At 41.8% G+C, this 18308-nt stretch overlaps 1 protein-coding gene across 1 annotated transcript in view; it reads right to left on the bottom strand.

Annotated features, from left to right (window-relative positions):
- LOC143277805 (disintegrin and metalloproteinase domain-containing protein 10-like) overlaps positions 1-14290 on the bottom strand; it is a 34412-nt gene extending 20122 nt beyond the window's left edge. The window contains exons 1-8 of the mRNA XM_076582708.1: positions 14158-14290; positions 11528-11663; positions 10885-11006; positions 7740-7911; positions 7093-7204; positions 6083-6271; positions 1560-1706; positions 590-782 (exon numbers count right to left, since the gene is read on the bottom strand). Coding sequence (XP_076438823.1) covers positions 590-782; positions 1560-1706; positions 6083-6271; positions 7093-7204; positions 7740-7911; positions 10885-11006; positions 11528-11663; positions 14158-14212 — 1126 coding nt within the window. The 5' untranslated portion in view covers positions 14213-14290. The remainder of the gene's footprint in view (positions 1-589; positions 783-1559; positions 1707-6082; positions 6272-7092; positions 7205-7739; positions 7912-10884; positions 11007-11527; positions 11664-14157) is intronic.
- Between the last annotated feature and the right edge of the window lie 4018 nt (positions 14291-18308).

The following is an 18308-nucleotide window of genomic DNA, read 5'->3' as shown; positions in this document are numbered from 1 at the left end:
TCACCAGCTCACCAACACAATCATATCACCAACCACAATCATATCATCACTAACACAATCACAATCATATCATCACCAGCTCACAGATACAATCATACCATCACCAGCTCACCAGCACAATCATAACATCACCAACCACAATCATATCATCACCAACACAATCATATCATCACCAGCTCACCCACACACACTCACACACACCCACACACACACACAAACCCGCAAATTCAAGACACCCACTGGAGTCCGATCCCACATAGGCTAGCTCTAGCATGCCGTTGGTGAAGTCAATGAAAGTGAACACACACACACACACTCACACCCACACATAAATGAACACACACACACACATACACACGCACACCCACAAATACACATCCACACACACACAAATACACACTAACCCACAAACACAACCACACACACATACACAAACACACACACACATACACCCACAAACACACATAAATTCAACACACTCACTGGAGTCGGATCCCACCCAGGTGAAACCCAGCATGCCCTTGGTGAAGTCATGAAAGTGTACACACACAAACACACACACAAACACACATAAATTCAACACACTCACTGGAGTCGGATCCCACCCAGGCCAGACCCAGTGTGCCCTTGGTGAAGTCCCGAAAAGTGAAGACGTAGGCCAGACAGAACTCATCGTGCTGATCCAGGGAGTTCAGGTTCAGGAAGTTGGTGACGTCGATGTTGCGGTTGCAGTAGCTGGTGGCCTGGTTGCTGTAGCAGAACTGGTTCTTCAGGGTCATGATCTGTTGGAGATGGAACACACACACACACACACACACACGTGCATGCACACACACACATACAATGCATGCACAGACACACACACACACACACACACAAAAGATGAGTCATGAAAGATGTGTGTGTATGCATGCATGCATGCGTGCATGGGCGCGTGCGTGCATGTGTGCGTGTGCGGGTGCGTGTGTGTGTGTGTGTTCTTCATCATACATCAATCTCCTTCTGCCCAAAGACTTTTTTCTTTCTCCCCTTTCCTTCATATATGTGTGTGCACTATTTGTAATGGATGCAGGTTAGCAAGGACAGATTGGAAGAACAGGCCATGCCTATAATCTTACTCCTTCAATAAAAAAAAACAAAAACGTTTTCAGTCTGAGTTCACCCACTCAGTCACACACAAACACCAACACACACTTGTGCACAAGCTTACACACAAATAAGTGCTCTCACATACAAAATGCACATGCAATGCACACACATACACACTAACATTCATGTGCATGTACACATCCCTGCGTGAGCATACAGAGCTGCCAACTCAAAATCATGCACATCTTGGCACCTCTGCAAACACACACACACTCACACACATAAACACACAGAAATACACACACACAGAATCTCTCTCTCTCTCTCTCTCATGCACACACACACAATGACATAAACACAAAAATACACACACATATTATCACACACACACACACACACACACACACACTCATTACCACACACACACACACAAACATTATAAGAAATACGCACACGCTAGCAACACTCACACTAGTTCTCTGCACCACAAAGTCCACACCAATGTACTTGAGGCTGCCATCGTAGGTGCGGAACTCTGTCTTGGAGTAGATGTTTTTCACAGCGCTCACATGGCTGGCAAAGAATGCCAGGATCTCCTCTTGAGTTCTGGTGTCACTCTGAGCACCCACAACACACACACACATGGGTAAAGTCCTATTTTAGCATCCTAAATTCAGGCACCTAATTTACTAGCAATTTTTGTGCATATATGAAACAATATTACCATCAGAAGATGTTGTTAACCCATTTTCAGTGGATTTCGACTCTTATTTTATACGTTATTAACTCTTTCCAGACGAAGGAATGCTCACGCATTCCTACACAAAACGTATTCGGATTCGGACGAAGGAATGGAATAGCATTCTCCAAAAGTAAAATTCCATCATGCGCTGTACACGTGATTTTGTGATTAGCCAAGCAGAGTGTGCTATTCTGGGTCACTCCACAATCGAACAGTATGACTGGTTAGCCTGGGATGTGTGGCCCGTCTCGCACACACGCTGACAAAGTCACTGACCGGTCGTCTGCTCGCGTGCCAGCCTCTTTGCAAAGCGGGCTCTTCTCAGAATGTTGTGAAGCGAACAAGGCAGTGATGGCAACGTTTTAGGGTTGCCGAAGTACTTGAAATGCTACAAACACACGGACATTGAAGAGGTGGATGATAACGAAGAAGAAAGCAAATTTAATGCAGAAAGCGAGCATGGGTATGGTGATTTGGGGTGAAAAATTGGCAGTATTTTCTACATATGGCAAAACTGTAAAAATAAGATGAGAAATTTGATTTTTTTAATATGTAATAGCTCAACACGTAATAAACCAGTTCTGAAGTTTCATTTTCTGACACAGTATTTTGTATTTTTTGTAATTTTTTTCCAAACCCTTACAAATGGGCCGTCTGTGGGGAAAAGCAAGGGAGAAAACTTGTCGTCCCGAGTGAGTTAATTTGATGTGGATTCAGTCACAGCACTAAAGTGCCATCATCTTATTATTTTCCGTATTTGGTCCCACAAACCATGAAAATGTAACCAATAGGTGCAATAATTCAGGACGCTAAAATAAGACATTGCGATATGTATATATAGATTATAAACTCTCTGCCAAGTTTGATGGAAAATCAAACAGAGCATCTAGTCATTTGGACGAGACGATAAACTGAGTTCCAGTGTGCAGCACGCACTTGGTGCACTGAAAAAGAACCCATGGCAACGACAGTTGTCCTCTTGTAAAATTCTGTTGAAGAAACCCATAAGATAGGTAAACAAGTATATATGTATGCATGCACCCTTTTCAAGGGTTGACTAAGCGTGTTCGGTTACGCTGCTGGTCGGGCATCTGCCTAGCAGATGTGGTGTAGCGTATATGGGTTTGTCTGAAAGCAGTGATGCCTCCTTAGAGAAAATGAAACTGAAAAACTGAAAGGAAGTATGAGGACCTGGCAATGCTCCATGGGCTACATTTTTTGTTTGTTTTTCTCTCCTGTCCTGTGTTTCACAAATGGGTAACCTACGCTACACATGTGTCTTGTGTAACAGATTACGAAGTTTCACAGAAGAGTAATATACGCTGTAAATGTGTCCGGTGTGTAACAGATTACATGTCTCACAGATGAGAAACATATGCTGCACGTGTGTGTCTTGTGCGTAACAGATTACATGTCTCACAGATGAATAACAAACATACTCTGCACATGTGACCAGCGTGGAAGAGATTACATCTCACAGATGACTAACACACACTGTAAGTGTGACTATTATTCTTTTTCCTGGTCATTAACTCTCAAGGGTGTTATCCTGTTTCCTGCTCAACAATCCACTGGTGTGTCCCCATGTCCCACAAGTTATCCTGTTTTCCTGGGTCACGTTTTACCCTGTCTCACCAGTTACCAAGGAGGTTTTTTTTTTTGGCTTCACAATTTAACCTGTTTTCCAGCCTCACCATTTACCCTGTTTTCCAGGCTCAGCAGTTACCCTGTTTTGTTGTCTCACCAGTTACCCCAATTTCTACCAGTTACCCTGTTTTCCTGTCTAACTAGTTATAATCTGTTCTACTGTCTCACCAGTTACCCTGTTTTCCTGTCTAACTAGTTATAATCTGTTCTTCTGTCCCACCAGTTACCCTATTTTCTATGTTACCCTGTTTTCCTGTCCCACCAGTTACCATATTTTCTATGTTACCCTGTTTTCCTGTCCCACCAGTTACCCTATTTTTCTGTTACCCTGCTTTCCTGTCCCACCAGTTACCCCATTTTCTATGTTACCCTGTTTTCCTGTCCCACCAGTTACCCTATTTTTCTATGTTACCCTGTTTTCCTGTCCCACCAGTTACCCCATTTTTCTATGTTACCGTTTTCCTGTCCCACCAGTTACCCTATTTTCTATGTTACCCTGTTTTCCTGTCTCACCAGTTACCCTATTTTCTATGTTATCCTATTTTCCTGTCCCACCAGTTACCTATTTTCTATGTTACCCTGTTTTCCTATCCCACCAGTTACCCTGTTTTCTGTCTCACAAGTTACCCCATTTTTTCTTTCCTGCCTCACATATTACCCTGTTTTTCTGTTTCAGTTACTGTGTCTCACCAATTACCCCGTTTTCCTGTCTCACCAGTTACCCTATTTCCAGCCTCACCACTCACTGTCTCAACAGTTACCCTGTTTTCCTGCCTCAGCAATTACCCTGTCTCAACAGTTACCCTGTTTTCCTGCCTTACCACTCACCCTGTTTCAACAGTTACCCTGTTTTCCTGCCTTACCACTCACCCTGTTTCAACAGTTACCCTGTTTTCCTGCCTCACCACTCACCCTGTCTCAACAGTTACCCTGTTTTCCTGCCTCACCACTCACCCTGTCTCAACAGTTACCCTGTTTTCCTGCCTTACCACTCACCCTGTTTCAACAGTTACCCTGTTTTCCTGCCTTACCACTCACCCTGTCTCAACAATTACCCTGTTTTCCTGCCTCAGCAATTACCTTGTCTCACCAGTTACCCTGTTTCCTGCCTCACCACTCGCTGTCTCAACAGTTACCCTGTTTTCCTGCCTCACCACTCACCCTGTCTCAACAATTACCCTGTTTTCCTGCCTCAGCAATTACCTTGTCTCACCAGTTACCCTGTTTTCCTGCCTCACCACTCACCCTGTTTCAACAGTTACCCTATTTCCTGCCTCACCACTCACTGTCTCAACAGTTACCCTGTTTTCCTGCCTCAGCACCCACCCTATCTCAACAATTACCCTGTTTCCCTGCCTCACCACTCACCCTGTTTCAACAGTTACCCTATTTCCTGCCTCACCACTCACTGTCTCAACAGTTACCCTGTTTTCCTGCCTCAGCACCCACCCTATCTCAACAATTACCCTGTTTCCCTGCCTCAGCAATTACCCTGTCTCACCAGTTACCCTGTTTTCCTGCCTTACCACTCACCCTGTTTCAACAGTTACCCGGTTTTCCTGCCTCACCACTCACCCACCATTTACGCGGTCTTCCTGCCTCACCACTCATCCTGTTTCAACATTCTTTTTCTTTTGTGTTCGACAGCTACGCAGTCAGGGTCGAAGTCCGAGGGATGCCACAAACTTGGACGTCTGGCCAAGATTGGCTACCATCCCCCAGAGCTTGGTGTTGAGGTCTGCACCCCCAGGCCAGGACTGCTGCCGCGTCTTTTCATACAGGGGGCAGTCTTGGAGAATATGGGATGGGGTCTGGTCAGCCTGGCCGCAATCACATAGGGATGTGGCTGCCACTCCAATCCTCTTCAGGTGTGCTCAGAGGCAGCAGTGTCCTGTGCGAAGGTGGTAGATGGTAGTCTGGTGTCTCCTCTCCAGTGTCCTGATAGGATCCTGGTGTGCCTGGTAGCCTCTATTCAGGGTGACCCAGCCTCTTTGGAATCTGCTGTGGAGGAGAGTTTGTGCTTCCACAGGAACAGTCAGCTGTGTGAGCTGGCTTCCTTCCTTCGCAAGGTGGTCTGCACGCTCATTGCCTGGGAGGCCTACATTGGCAGGCACCCACTGGAGGGTTGTTGGGGATGTTTGGGTAAGGGTTGTGAGGGAGGCCTTGAGGGACTGGATCAGTGGACCAGGATCAGGGGAGTCAAGGGCCTGGAGTGTGGACATGGAGTCTGTGAAGATGGAGATGCTGCCAAGGGGCAGAAGGAAAGGAATTCTGCTGCCATTTTGATGGCCAGGACTTCAGCTCTGAAATTGGAACAGAGCTTTCCTCTGTGGAGTGCGATGCTGCTGTGTTCTCCATCGGGAAATCTGACGTAGACACCACTGCCTCTGTTGTGTGTGGCTTCCTCCACTGTTTCAACAATTATCTTGTTTTCCTGCCTCGCCATTTACCCTGTCTCACCAGATATGTTGTTTCACCAGTTACCCTGTTTTCTTCCAATTATGTTTTTCCTTTCTAACCAGTAACCATGTTTTCCTGTCTCGCCAAGTACCCTGCCTCACCAGTTACCCTGTTTTCCCCCTGGTCGGCTGACTCACTACTCACCAGGACGGTGTTGTACTTCTTGTTCTTGACATGCTCCCACAGGATGGGGTCTGCCCGGAGGTACAGGTAGCAGGTGTTCTTCTCGCCAATCGTGGAGCGACGCTCTCTGCCCCCTCCCCCTCCTCTCCAACCGTCATTGCTTTTAGCGGTGTATCTGTTGTGCCGAGGTGACTCTTCCTCTGACGTGTACTGTGAAGGAAAAAACGCCCAACAATAATGGATGGCTGTAATTTTCACAAAAGATTTGCGACAAGTCAATGAGCTTTGGTTATGGTTCAGAGACCTTCAATGAATATCCTGTCACATGATTTCTACTGGATGGACATTTACCACAGCACCTATAATATTCTGACTTTTCAAATCAGTTAGAGACCTGCACTGAAAAACTTAACAAGTGAAGGAAATAAATCTGATCAACAACCTTTGTACACTTCTAAGCTGACTTCTGAAACAAATCAGATCAACAACCTTTGTACATTTCTAAGCTTACTTAGGAAACAAATCAGATCAACAACCTTTGTAACTTTGTAAGCTGACTTAGGAAACAAATCAGATCAACAACCTTTGTACATTTCTAAGCTGACTTAGGAAACAAATCAGATCAACAACCTTTGTAACTTTGTAAGCTGACTTAGGAAACAAATCAGATCAACAACCTTTGTACATTTTTATGTTGACTTACAAAACAAATCTGATCATCAACCTTTATATATTTATATGCTGACTTTGGAAACAGATCAGGAACCTTTGTATATCTCTTTCAAGATTTATTCATTTTGATTGTAGAATTTTTTTTATATATCTTTTTACTGTCCCAACTTCCGTGCCATCTCAGTGGCATTACTCCCACGCAGATCATTCTGAGTCCCCCCATACACAGCCACACCCCGGGTTTGTTTTGTTGCAGTCCACCCATCAGCAGCCCAGAGGGAGTTTAACAGCAGCAGACTTAATCATAAATGGATTTTGATACAAGTTCAAACACTGGTCACATGGACAATAACACTTACTCTTCGGGCCCTGTGTGAAGGCTCCCTGTGAATAACAGATTCTGATTGCCGTTTCATCCACTCTGCAGCTAAATCGTTTCCACACATTCCAACCTCTGCACTACGCCGGTGTCTGCAACACGCCACATTCAACTTTCAAGACAGTTTTTGTGGAGCCTGAAACTGTGAAAGAGTCCTGTAGTACAAACATCAATGATGGAGCGGAAGACAGACTTTGTGTCTGTGATGTGTGTGTATGTGTGTGTGTGTGTCAATGTGTGGTGAGTTGTGTGTGTGCGTGTGTGTGTTTGTGTGCGTGAGAGAGAGAGAGAGAGAGAGAGAGAGAGAGAGAGAGAGACAGAGATTGTGTGTGTGTGTGTGTGTGTGTGTGTGTGTGTGTGTGTGTGTGTGTCAATGTGTGGTGAGTTTGTTTGTGTGTGTGTGTGTGTGTGTGTGTGTGTGTGTGTGTGTGTGTGTGTGCATGCCTGTCCATGTCTGCATGTGCGCACGTCTCACCTGTGTGTGAGCGTATGCAAAATGATGAGCCTGACTGAAACAAGTGTGGGTGGAGGACGACAGACACAGAGATGCTGTGAGTTATCAACTAGCAAACATTATATACATCAAAGAAACAAACACAGTTACATATCCACGCACAAAGGACCTACCTGAAAGGATTTAAATCCATGTGCGACTCTGGATAAATAACAGTATGGAAAGCAGGGTTGTGAAAATACATTGTGGCGGGTTCTATATGGTACGTGGTGTGGCCAGGGATATGGACGTAGCCCCTGGCAGTCCCATTGATCAAGGCTATATGGGCATAACTGTTGGGGACATCTGAAACATGATCAAGGCTATGAGGGCAAAACTGTTGGGGACATCTGAAACATGATCAAGGCTATGAGGGCAAAACTGTTGGGGACATCTGAAACATGATTAAGGCGATCTATGAGGGCAAAACTGTTGGGGACATCTGAAACATGATCAAGGCTATGAGGGCAAAACTGTTGGGGGAATCTGAAACATGATCAAGGCTATGTGGGCAAAACTGTTGGGGACATCTGAAACATGATCAAGGCTATGAGGGCAAAACTGTTGGGGACATCTGAAACATGATCAAGGCTATGAGGGCAAAACTGTTGGGGGCATCTGAAACATGATCAAGGCTATGTGGACAAAACTGTTGGGGGAATCTGAAACATGATCAAGGCTATGAGGGCAAAACTGTTGGGGACATCTGAAACATGATCAAGGCTATGAGGGCAAAACTGTTGGCGACATCTGAAACATGATCAAGGCTATGAGGGCAAAACTGTTGGGGGGATCTGAAACATGATCAAGGCTATGTGGGCAAAACTGTTGGGGACATCTGAAACATGATCAAGGCTATATGGGCAAAACTGTTGGGGACATCTGAAACATGATCAAGGCTATATGGGCAAAACTGTTGGGGACATCTGAAACATGATCAAGGCTATATGGGCAAAACTGTTGGGGACATCTGAAACATGATCAAGGCTATGAGGGCAAAACTGTTGGGGACATCTGAAACATGATCAAGGCTATGAGGGCAAAACTGTTTGGGGAATCTGAAACATGATCAAGGCTATATGGGCAAAACTGTTGGGGACATGTGAAACATGATCAAGGCTATGAGGGCAAAACTGTTGGGGACATCTGAAACATGATCAAGGCTATGAGGGCAAAACTGTTGGGGACATCTGAAACATGATCAAGGCTATGAGGGCAAAACTGTTGGGGACATCTGAAACATGATCAAGGCTATGAGGGCAAAACTGTCGGGGGAATCTGAAACATGATCAAGGCTATGAGGGCAAAACTGTTGGGGACATCTGAAACATGATCAAGGCTATGAGGGCAAAACTGTTGGGGACATGTGAAACATGATCAAGGCTATGAGGGCAAAACTGTTGGGGACACGTGAAACATGATCAAGGCTATGAGGGCAAAACTGTTGGGGACATCTGAAACAAAAATGTACTCAATATAACTTTCTACTGACAGACAAATGTAAACCTTCTTTCAACTATTTCAGGGCAAAAAGACAAAGACAGAGAGTGAAAGGAAATGAGACTAATTGATGTTCTGGTCCCCCACCCCTGTTTTTTTTTTTTTTTTTTTCTTCTCTCTTTCTTCTTCTTCTTCTTCTTTTCTATTTCTTCTTCTTTTCTTTTTAGAACAGGGAAGGGGACCGGAAGGGGGGGAGACAGGCAGGCAAAGGGTGGAACTAAGTCAAACCCTTCCTGATCACCTTCCCTTTCCGCCTTCAGTGACACAGTTTTTCTCCCTTCCCCCATGACCTGGCTGTTATTGACCAATTTACCACCAGTATCGCTGTGAGATAAGGTTAATAAGAGGAGACAAGGGGTTTGTTGAAAGAGGCTAGAAAAAGGGAAAGAATAGTAGGTGACCCCAGGTCACCCCCCCCCACACACACACACACACCCACCCACCCACTCCCCCTTGGTTAACCCAGTAAGTGATCAAAGACACCAGAAAATGGGCAGGTGTTCAAATGAGGTCAACATGAAGAAAGAAAGAAACACAGATGACGGGTGTGCAGAGGAGATCAAGATGTTCTCTTCCCTTGTCTTGGGGGCATGAGAGTACAGTCCAGTGTCAATGAGAAGTTACGTTTGTTCAATTCCAATAAGAATAACTTTCCTTCAATGATATATAGATCTTTATGATTTGGTATAAATAATAACAATGATACTAATACTAATACTAAGAAGAAGAAGACCATTTATAATACTTAATAGTTCTAATAACAATAATAAGAATAACAACAATAATAATAATAATACTAGTACATTCATATTGTGTCTTAAACTTCTCAAGTTGTTTAATGATAATACATCAGTAAGAAACAAAGCAAACACACACACACACACACACACACACACACATATGTACACACATATGTACATACACATCCATGGAAGAAACAGATCTGCATGAATCCACAGAGTACAGATGTGGAATGGAGTGTCTTGACTATGATGATGCTTTCAGTTTCACCTGACATTTGTTCAACTTACTAACTGATCACAATCAATCAATCTAACTGAAAAGTGGAAACAAATTTAATATTGACCACAGTTAAGTAATATCCACTTTTAGAATAGTCATAATTTTCTTATAACACATTTGTAGGTGGAACTCTGAATTCCCAAGTTCAATTTTTTTTGTTCCTATAGGCTAATTAATGTGCTATGTGTCAGCTGTTTTCATGTTTCCATTTAACTGGAGAGGGGTGGCTATATATATGCAGGGTGCTTTACTGTTCCAGTATAGCATATTGAATACTGACGAAGATTGACAAGAGTACTGTTATCACATGGATTTGATCTTGTGTGTATATCAATCTGTGAAGGGGGTTAAGGTGGCAGCAACAGGTCTGTACACACATTACCTTGGATATTTAGATATGAAAACTGAAAAGCAATTACTTCAAACAGTGTTTTTACCCTCACCCCACTCCAAAGACTAGTATGAAAAAAAAAAAGGCAAATTACAATTACTTCCAAGAACATAATTTTATGGCTGAAACAGGTACTGCAGTACTGTGCCTCTGTGGCCCGTGCTCTTGCGTGTAGTCACTCTGATGCACATGTCAGAAAAGCCTTAATTTTGCACACTGAATTATTAATACATTTTAATCAGTAATATGGTACGTTTAGTTCCTGGAAGATATGGAAGAAGAGAAGCAACCAACACACTGTCAATAAGCAACAACAACGACAACAACAAAACTGACATCAACCAAAATCCTTTACTGCAGCTCACCTTCTAAATGTCCTGAATAAATAAAGGAGGTATCTACAGGTGACAAAGTACCATCACTCTCTTTCATCATGTGATCAGCAGCAAACACAGAGTCGTCTCTCTTCAGCTTCAGCTGAAATCTCCTGCAAAGCCAAAGCATACCTTTTAATGCATTTTCCCATCAGCTTTCTAGGTACAAAAACAACAAAAGTTCCCATTAAATAAAAAATATCAAAGGATTGAAAGAATGGTCAGTTGTTTGATTTATCATAACTAACAGCTTTCTATCATAACTAAGCAACACTATCATTACCATGAACTGAGATTTTGTTGAAGTCCATAGCCTGCTGAACCGTTTAATCGGAAGTGTGGTCATCCATAAAAAGTCCAGGTCTTCATTTTTATTTGTTCTGTCACAGTATACCTACACGTCTTCTTCTTAATGAAAGCAATGATATCATTCAACTTGTAATATTTGTTATCAAAAGCTGTGAGGTATCAATATAAAAATTCTAATTTCTCACTGTCTTATGTAAACAACTTTTGTTGAATATATCAAAACGCATGGTCTCGAGCGGAGATTTAAGCTCACTGCACTCTCTCTGCAGAAATATAAAATATACTAAGGGAAATAAAAAGGAGGGGGGGTGGAGGGGGCACTTACCTCCCATATGCTTCAAATTTTAGATGCAAATGTGGATCCACTGACCGCCGCACCCGTTCATGTCGAACATGTAAATCTAGTGAGTCGTATCTTACAGGCTCGAAGTCGAGGATGTAGTCTGACAATTTTGCTTGCTCTGTTAACAAAAGAACGTATTACAAATGAATAAATATCAATAAATGAATTATACATAAAATGATGAATCAACATCAATAAATAAATTAAACATAAACATCATCAATGCCTGCTTTAAACAAATAGGAAACCATTGTCATAATATCAATAAGTATTTCACATTTATAAAATGTTCACTGTTACCACACATACAATTGTTTTTAAGCACTACAATTATTGAAGTAGTGGTAACAATTTAGTTCTCACCTCTGGACTTAACCATGCAACAAAAGCATGTAATATATACAGTCAAGTCAAAATGATATTTATTGAGGGTAAAAGAATAAGCTTGTACAGTTGGTTTTTTTACATCCTGGATCCTGCCCTCAGGAAAAAAAAAAAGAGAGAAAAGAGAAAAGAAACAAAAATCGAAGAAAAAAAGGGGAGGGGAATGTAGGAAAAGCATGATGTGAAAAATCAACGATGTTAAGCAAGACAAAAGAAATCTATGGGGAAAAAACAATACATGGGCAAATAGCAAATAAACATATATATAATACAATAAGGCGATAACACAAGAAAGAAACATCCTTACATTATTAACAAAATATTCTGAGAGAGAGAGTGAGGGTGAGAATGAGAGTGAGACTAAAGAGAGAGAGAGAGCTGATAAATTTATGCAAAAGTTGAGAGAGGGAAGAAAAGAACGTTGGAGTCAGAAGTGTGTGTGTGTGTGTGTGTGTGTGTGTGAGAGAGAGAGAGAGAGAGAGAGAGAGAGAGAGAGAGAGAGAGAGAGAGAGAGAGAGAGAGAGAATAGTGTGTGTGTGTGTGTGTGTGTGTGTGTGTGTGTGTGTGTGTGTGTACATGCATATATAAATTTATGTACATGTGCGTATAAACAGCAAAATTACAGACTATTTAAAACTGAATGATGATTATTATCATATTTGTTGTATATCATAGCTTGGGGAAAAAAGTCACAGAGTAATGAGAATACTCATAGAACTGTCATCTCACAATATCTATACTTTTTTTTAAGAAAAAAAAGATACACAATGATTCAAAATTACCAGAGCTACTTTCTTGCGAACTTGAACAAAATCATACATGCTGTTTTCTATAGTTACATATTAAATTCTGCACTTTTACACTGCCATACTACTAGTGCTTATCAAGCTCTTGTTAGAGAGACAAGAGTTTCTGATTTGTTATATTACACATTAATATCCTTTTCTCAACACTAACAGACATAAGAAGAGTTACACTGAAATACTTAACAACAGCCTGTTTATTTCAGAAACCTTCCTGACAGTGATACTATTTTGCATAAGTATAGGTATATGCTTATGAGTTACATGCGCTTCCAAAAGATCAATTTTTCATTTTATATTTTGTGAAGTGAAATGATAAAGCAAAAGTATTAAAGAGACTGTTAACAACTCAACAAAATCACACACACACACACACACACACACAAACACACACACACATTCTCTCTCTTTCAAACACACACACATATATCAGGTATACCAACACAAATACATACTTTTGGAGTTGTGCAAACACACACACACACACACACACACAGAGTCTCTCTCTCTCTCTCTCTCCGTCAAACACACACACATAATACATTCTCTCTCTACACATAAGTGCACACTATTAGTACCACAGCACTGAAAATCTAAACCAGATACAACCCAACAACTGAAACAAGACAAACTTACGAGTCTTTACTTTAGCTAGGATAGACTGGTGGGATGGGGGTAGGGTCAATCTTCAGTAGCTTTGCATGTTATATACAGATCTGACCCTTATACATGCGCAAAACGAAAAGTTTTAACTATCCAGCAGCTCCACACCTAGCTTGCAATCAGTTTGTTATTAATTTGACTTTTCGTGTTTCCTTCATTTACTTTCTCCTGACAGAAATGTTCACCACCACCCCTCCCTGGTTCCATAAGGAAATAATCAGTGTGGTGATTGTGGCTGTGCATGGCAAAGAACTAAAAAATAATAATACTAAATAAATACAAAAAAATATAAAGACAAACAACTAGCTCTTATACTGAATCAGAGAGGGAGAGAGAGAAGGAGAGTCAGACCGACAAATTCAGACCGTCAGAGAGAGAGAGAGAGAGAGAGAGAGAGAGAGAGAGAGAATTTTAGCTGTAAGCACCTCTCATACAATTACTAAATGAGATACAATGACTCCGACACCATAATATGAATCAGCTTCCTTGTGGGGTCATGGTGATCAGGCCTTTTGCTTGCGACTGAAACCTTTATTTATTTTTAAATTATGTTTTTAAATAACAAATTCAGTGGGGCCTTCAGTTTCAGTTTCGACTTCTCATACAAAGCTCATTCGATTCACGTAAGTCTGTGTATTTCGGTATATGGAATTTACATTAATGTCACAATATAAACGATACTACTTCTGAAGAAAAGCTGCTTATTTTTCTAAATAATCTGGCGATATGAATCAGCGCATCCTTGTATGTTTATCAATGTACCTGTGATCCACAGCAGAAGACAGAAGACGAAGTTCTGTAATCGGAAAATCACCATTTTAAGGCTCGATTCGGACTACCAGCTGGAGAAAATGATTACAGCTACTGGATCCAGCACGCCAGTCTTCGGAAGGCCTTTGAAGAAGACACAGTCCCAGAAATAAAAGATGACAAATCCCTACGACAACATTCAGCATCATTCATCCCTCTTCTGCATCTTATTCTTGGTTGAGGCGCATGCGTACAAACGCACTGACCGTTTCCGGGTCAATATTATAACACTATTACCGATAGCTCAAGGGTAGGCATTGTTGTTGCATGCTGTCGTCATCGTGAGATTGACCCGATTTCTGTGACCCATATTCCGTGACCTGCTTTTGTTCCGTGAATCAGGCTTAGGCGCATTGTTGTCTAGAATCAAGGTGTGAAAGGAATTAAGGGATCTCTCTCTGTCTCTGGGCTAGATGTGAGTGCTGTTCCACTCCCCTCGTTGGAGAAAGTACTCTCTCTCTCTCTCTCAACTGCAAAAGCCGGATACGAGGAACTGCGGAAAAAAAAGTACCCTTTTCAATACAACTCCAGTACAGAGAAAAGATTTGTTCGCCATACTGATGACAGAAAATGAAGATAAAATTATGATACTCTCACTTGAAAAATAATCCGAGGTAGTAAATATACGAAAAACGTCTACTATCGGTCCAAATATTCATTAATCAATTACTCAGGAAACTTAGCATGGGTTCTATGCCGAGGGGGAAAAAGGCATACACAAAAAGGAAGGTTTGCATTTGGATGGTCAGTTTCGACAATGTATTTTTTTATGATATGTTAATTTCGTATTGATATGACGTGTTTCGGTGTTACAGGTTTAAATAATTATTACTAAATGTTTTATATGTACTTTGTTATGTGCTCAATTGATATCAGTGATGTATGTCGATGTCACATGCTTGCCAATATTTATTATACGGATTATATGTACTTTGTTTCCTGTGTTCTGATCAAACCTTGGAGATGAACGACTGAGGGGAATATGACCTGTATATCGAAATAGCACAAGTTTGTCAGTGCGAATCGAAATGAGCTATGTTCGAGAACCGTGAGGCGAAACTGGAACCGTGAAAGGCTTCAGAAAAAATGTTGAGAAAAAAAAAGAATAAACAAAAAAACAAAACAAACAAAAACAAACAAACAAACAACAACAACAACCACAACAAAAGATGAATAAATAAATAAAAAGTTTCAATCGTAAGCAAAAGGCCTGATCACCACGAGCGAACAACAGAGGAAGCCACGGTGTCGAAGTTATTGTGTCTCATTCCGGCAAAGAGATGCTGACTTTTTGACTCTCTCTCTCTCTCTCTCTATCTGTCCGTCAGTGCGTGAGTGTGTGTGTGTGTGCAAACGCGCAGTACACCCACGCATGTTTATATACATTTTTGTCATGAATGCAAGTATCATGATTTTGTAGGTATACATGTATGATGCTTATGTATATTTCAAGAGTGTATTCGAATGTTATGTTTGTATTTCTACAACCCCTTGCTATTTTTGTGAATTTTTTTTATATTTAATTTATTTTCTCTTTGCCCCGGGGGTTGGATGTTAGGAAACATATGCATGCTTAGTTCCATTTCCCTCATTAAAAAAAATAGTTCGTTCGTTCTCTCTCCGACTATGTCCCTCACCTCTCTCTCTCTCTTTCTCTCTCTGTCTGTCTGTCTCTCGGTTCATACCTTTCTCAGTTTTCATTTAGTCTATCATAATTATAGCCAAGTTTTCTGTCTGTCTTTTTTTGCTAAGCTCTAATAGGGATGGCACTGAAGGGTGAAATAGAGAAGGGGAGGAATGGGTAATAGATCGAGAGGCTCGTTGCAATGATAGTCGTGTTGTGTATTATTATTATTATCATTAGCATTACTATTATTACTATTATCGTTGTTATTATTATTAGTAGTAGTAGTAGTAGTCTTCGTCGTAGTAGTAGTAGTAGAAGTAGCATGTTTTTCGTTTGAAAATAATTTGCTTATTACGCTTTTCTCCATAATTAGGGTTGGATATATATATATATATATATATATATATATATATATATATATATATATATATATATATATATATAATATGTGTGTGTGTGTGTGTGTGTGTGTGTGTGTGTGTGTGTTTAATCAAAAGCATGTACTTTTTTCAGGATAGGCTGAGTGAAAATACACAGCTTCACCCATGACAAACTGCAGAAAAAAAAGTTGTGTGCAAAAAAACCTAGTCACCACAGCCGAGTTAATTATGATCATAATGCTCAGATAATCATGTACTGTGGCCATCCATAACCCCACACTCCAATAAAAGGGGGAAAGTTATCGTGCACACATTGAAAACCAACTGTGTGGCATATGATCTCAATTTTGAAGGTATGGAAAGATGTTTAAAAAAAAAAAAAAGAAAAAAATATTGAAACATAGTACTTAGAATACCAATATATGAATCAGAACATTTTGCAATATGATGTTTGTAAGTGTCTGGAACAGGTAAAATTATTATAAAAAGCTGAACACACAGAAGAAAGGACACAGAATACCTGTCATCATGGTTCCCGTTTCGTTTTCTAAACAAAGGACACAGAAGAAGAAGAGGAGGAAGACGAAGAGGCTAACACCACGGCGTCCATCACATCAAGGAAAACACAGAAGACCGTGAATGACACTGTTTTGTTCAACAATTTTGTCGGAGTCGCTGACAAATCAGTCACAATGTTGTAGATGAAGTACATTCTTTTTTCCCCCAGCTGGTTGGATAGTATCAATCCACACAACCTCACAATTTTTTTTAACCTGGAGATATGCTCTCTGGCTGTGGAATCTGGCAGCAGTCCCGCAGTTGGTGATACTGAAGGAGTCTCCCGTTGGACCGACGGATGAGAAGGCAGGCAGGCTTATCTGTCGGTGTGTGTCCTCATATGGGAGAAGAGGCCGATTCTGGATGCGCAGCACTTCCCACAGGTGTTGCACGGGAAAACGTCTCCAGAAGTTGAGCCCTGCTTCCTTCGCTCACGCTTCTCCTTAATGGCCAGCGTTCTCCTGTTTTCAAACATCTTTATGCCACTAGAACACAGCATCCTCCAGCGAGAGTGGTCAAGGGCATCAGTTTCCCAGGAAGCGATGTCTATGTCACAGGCTTTGAGGTTTGTCTTCAAGGTGTCCTTGAAGCGCTTGCAGGGTCTTCCAAGTTCGCGGTTGCCTTCCTTTAGCTGGCCATACAAAAGCATCTTTGGGATCCTGCTGTCTGTCATGCGGACAACGTGTCCTGTCCAGTGTAGCTGGCACTGGATCAGCAGGCTTTCGAAGCTGGGCAGGCCGCTCCTCTCTAGGACCTGGAGGTTGGAGACCCTGTCTTGACACTTTATGCCGAGGATCTTTCGTAGGCATCTCTGGTGAAACTGCTCAAGTTGTTGAATGTGACGGCGATACGTCGTCCATGTTTCACAGCAGTACAACAAGGTGGTCAGCACAACAGCTCAGCACCAAAATGGTGCTGGTGAAAATGAATGCACTTGAATACATGTTGTCCCAGCTGCTAATTTCATTCCAGAAAACGTCAATGCCATAAGCGATGAAGGTTATTCATTCTAGAATGGCAATCGCAGTGCTGGCAGTTGGACGTTCTCGTTGGGGTCTGAAATTTACTCTCGGGTCTTGGAGTCAAATGTCTCCGTCAGATTTCACCATTCTTGAGCATCTTCTACAGTCCAGTTGCTTTTTTTCAGTTCTAAATGATCTGGAAGTCATGTCACATTTTGTCAGAGCATGGTGAGAAGGCAGCAAATGTCGACTGTCTCTAAGCTCATAAATCATGTAGGTATTCTATACATGTATGCTAGAATATACTGTGAGTGCAGTAGGGGAATAATGTGTTTGTCAGTGTCTGTATGTTTGTTTGCTTGTGTGTGTGTGTGTGTGTGTGTGTGTGTGTGTGTAGGAGAGGAGGAGAAAGTCACGTGGGGGGGTGCAAGGGGGGCGTTGGGGGTGGGGGGATGGCGGGAGGGGAGGGGGGGGCGTAGGGTTGTACCACAGCAAGGCAATTTTGTCTATTATCTTAACATGTAATGGTGATGTTTTCCTCTCAGTTCTAAACTCAGTTCTAAACTCGGTGAAAAA

Source organism: Babylonia areolata, chromosome 35 (genome assembly GCF_041734735.1).
Source record: "Babylonia areolata isolate BAREFJ2019XMU chromosome 35, ASM4173473v1, whole genome shotgun sequence".
NCBI classification, from domain to species: Eukaryota; Metazoa; Mollusca; class Gastropoda; order Neogastropoda; family Buccinidae; genus Babylonia; species Babylonia areolata.
Note: the sequence above shows the minus strand (reverse complement) of the source record. Positions and strands in the feature narration are given on the sequence as shown.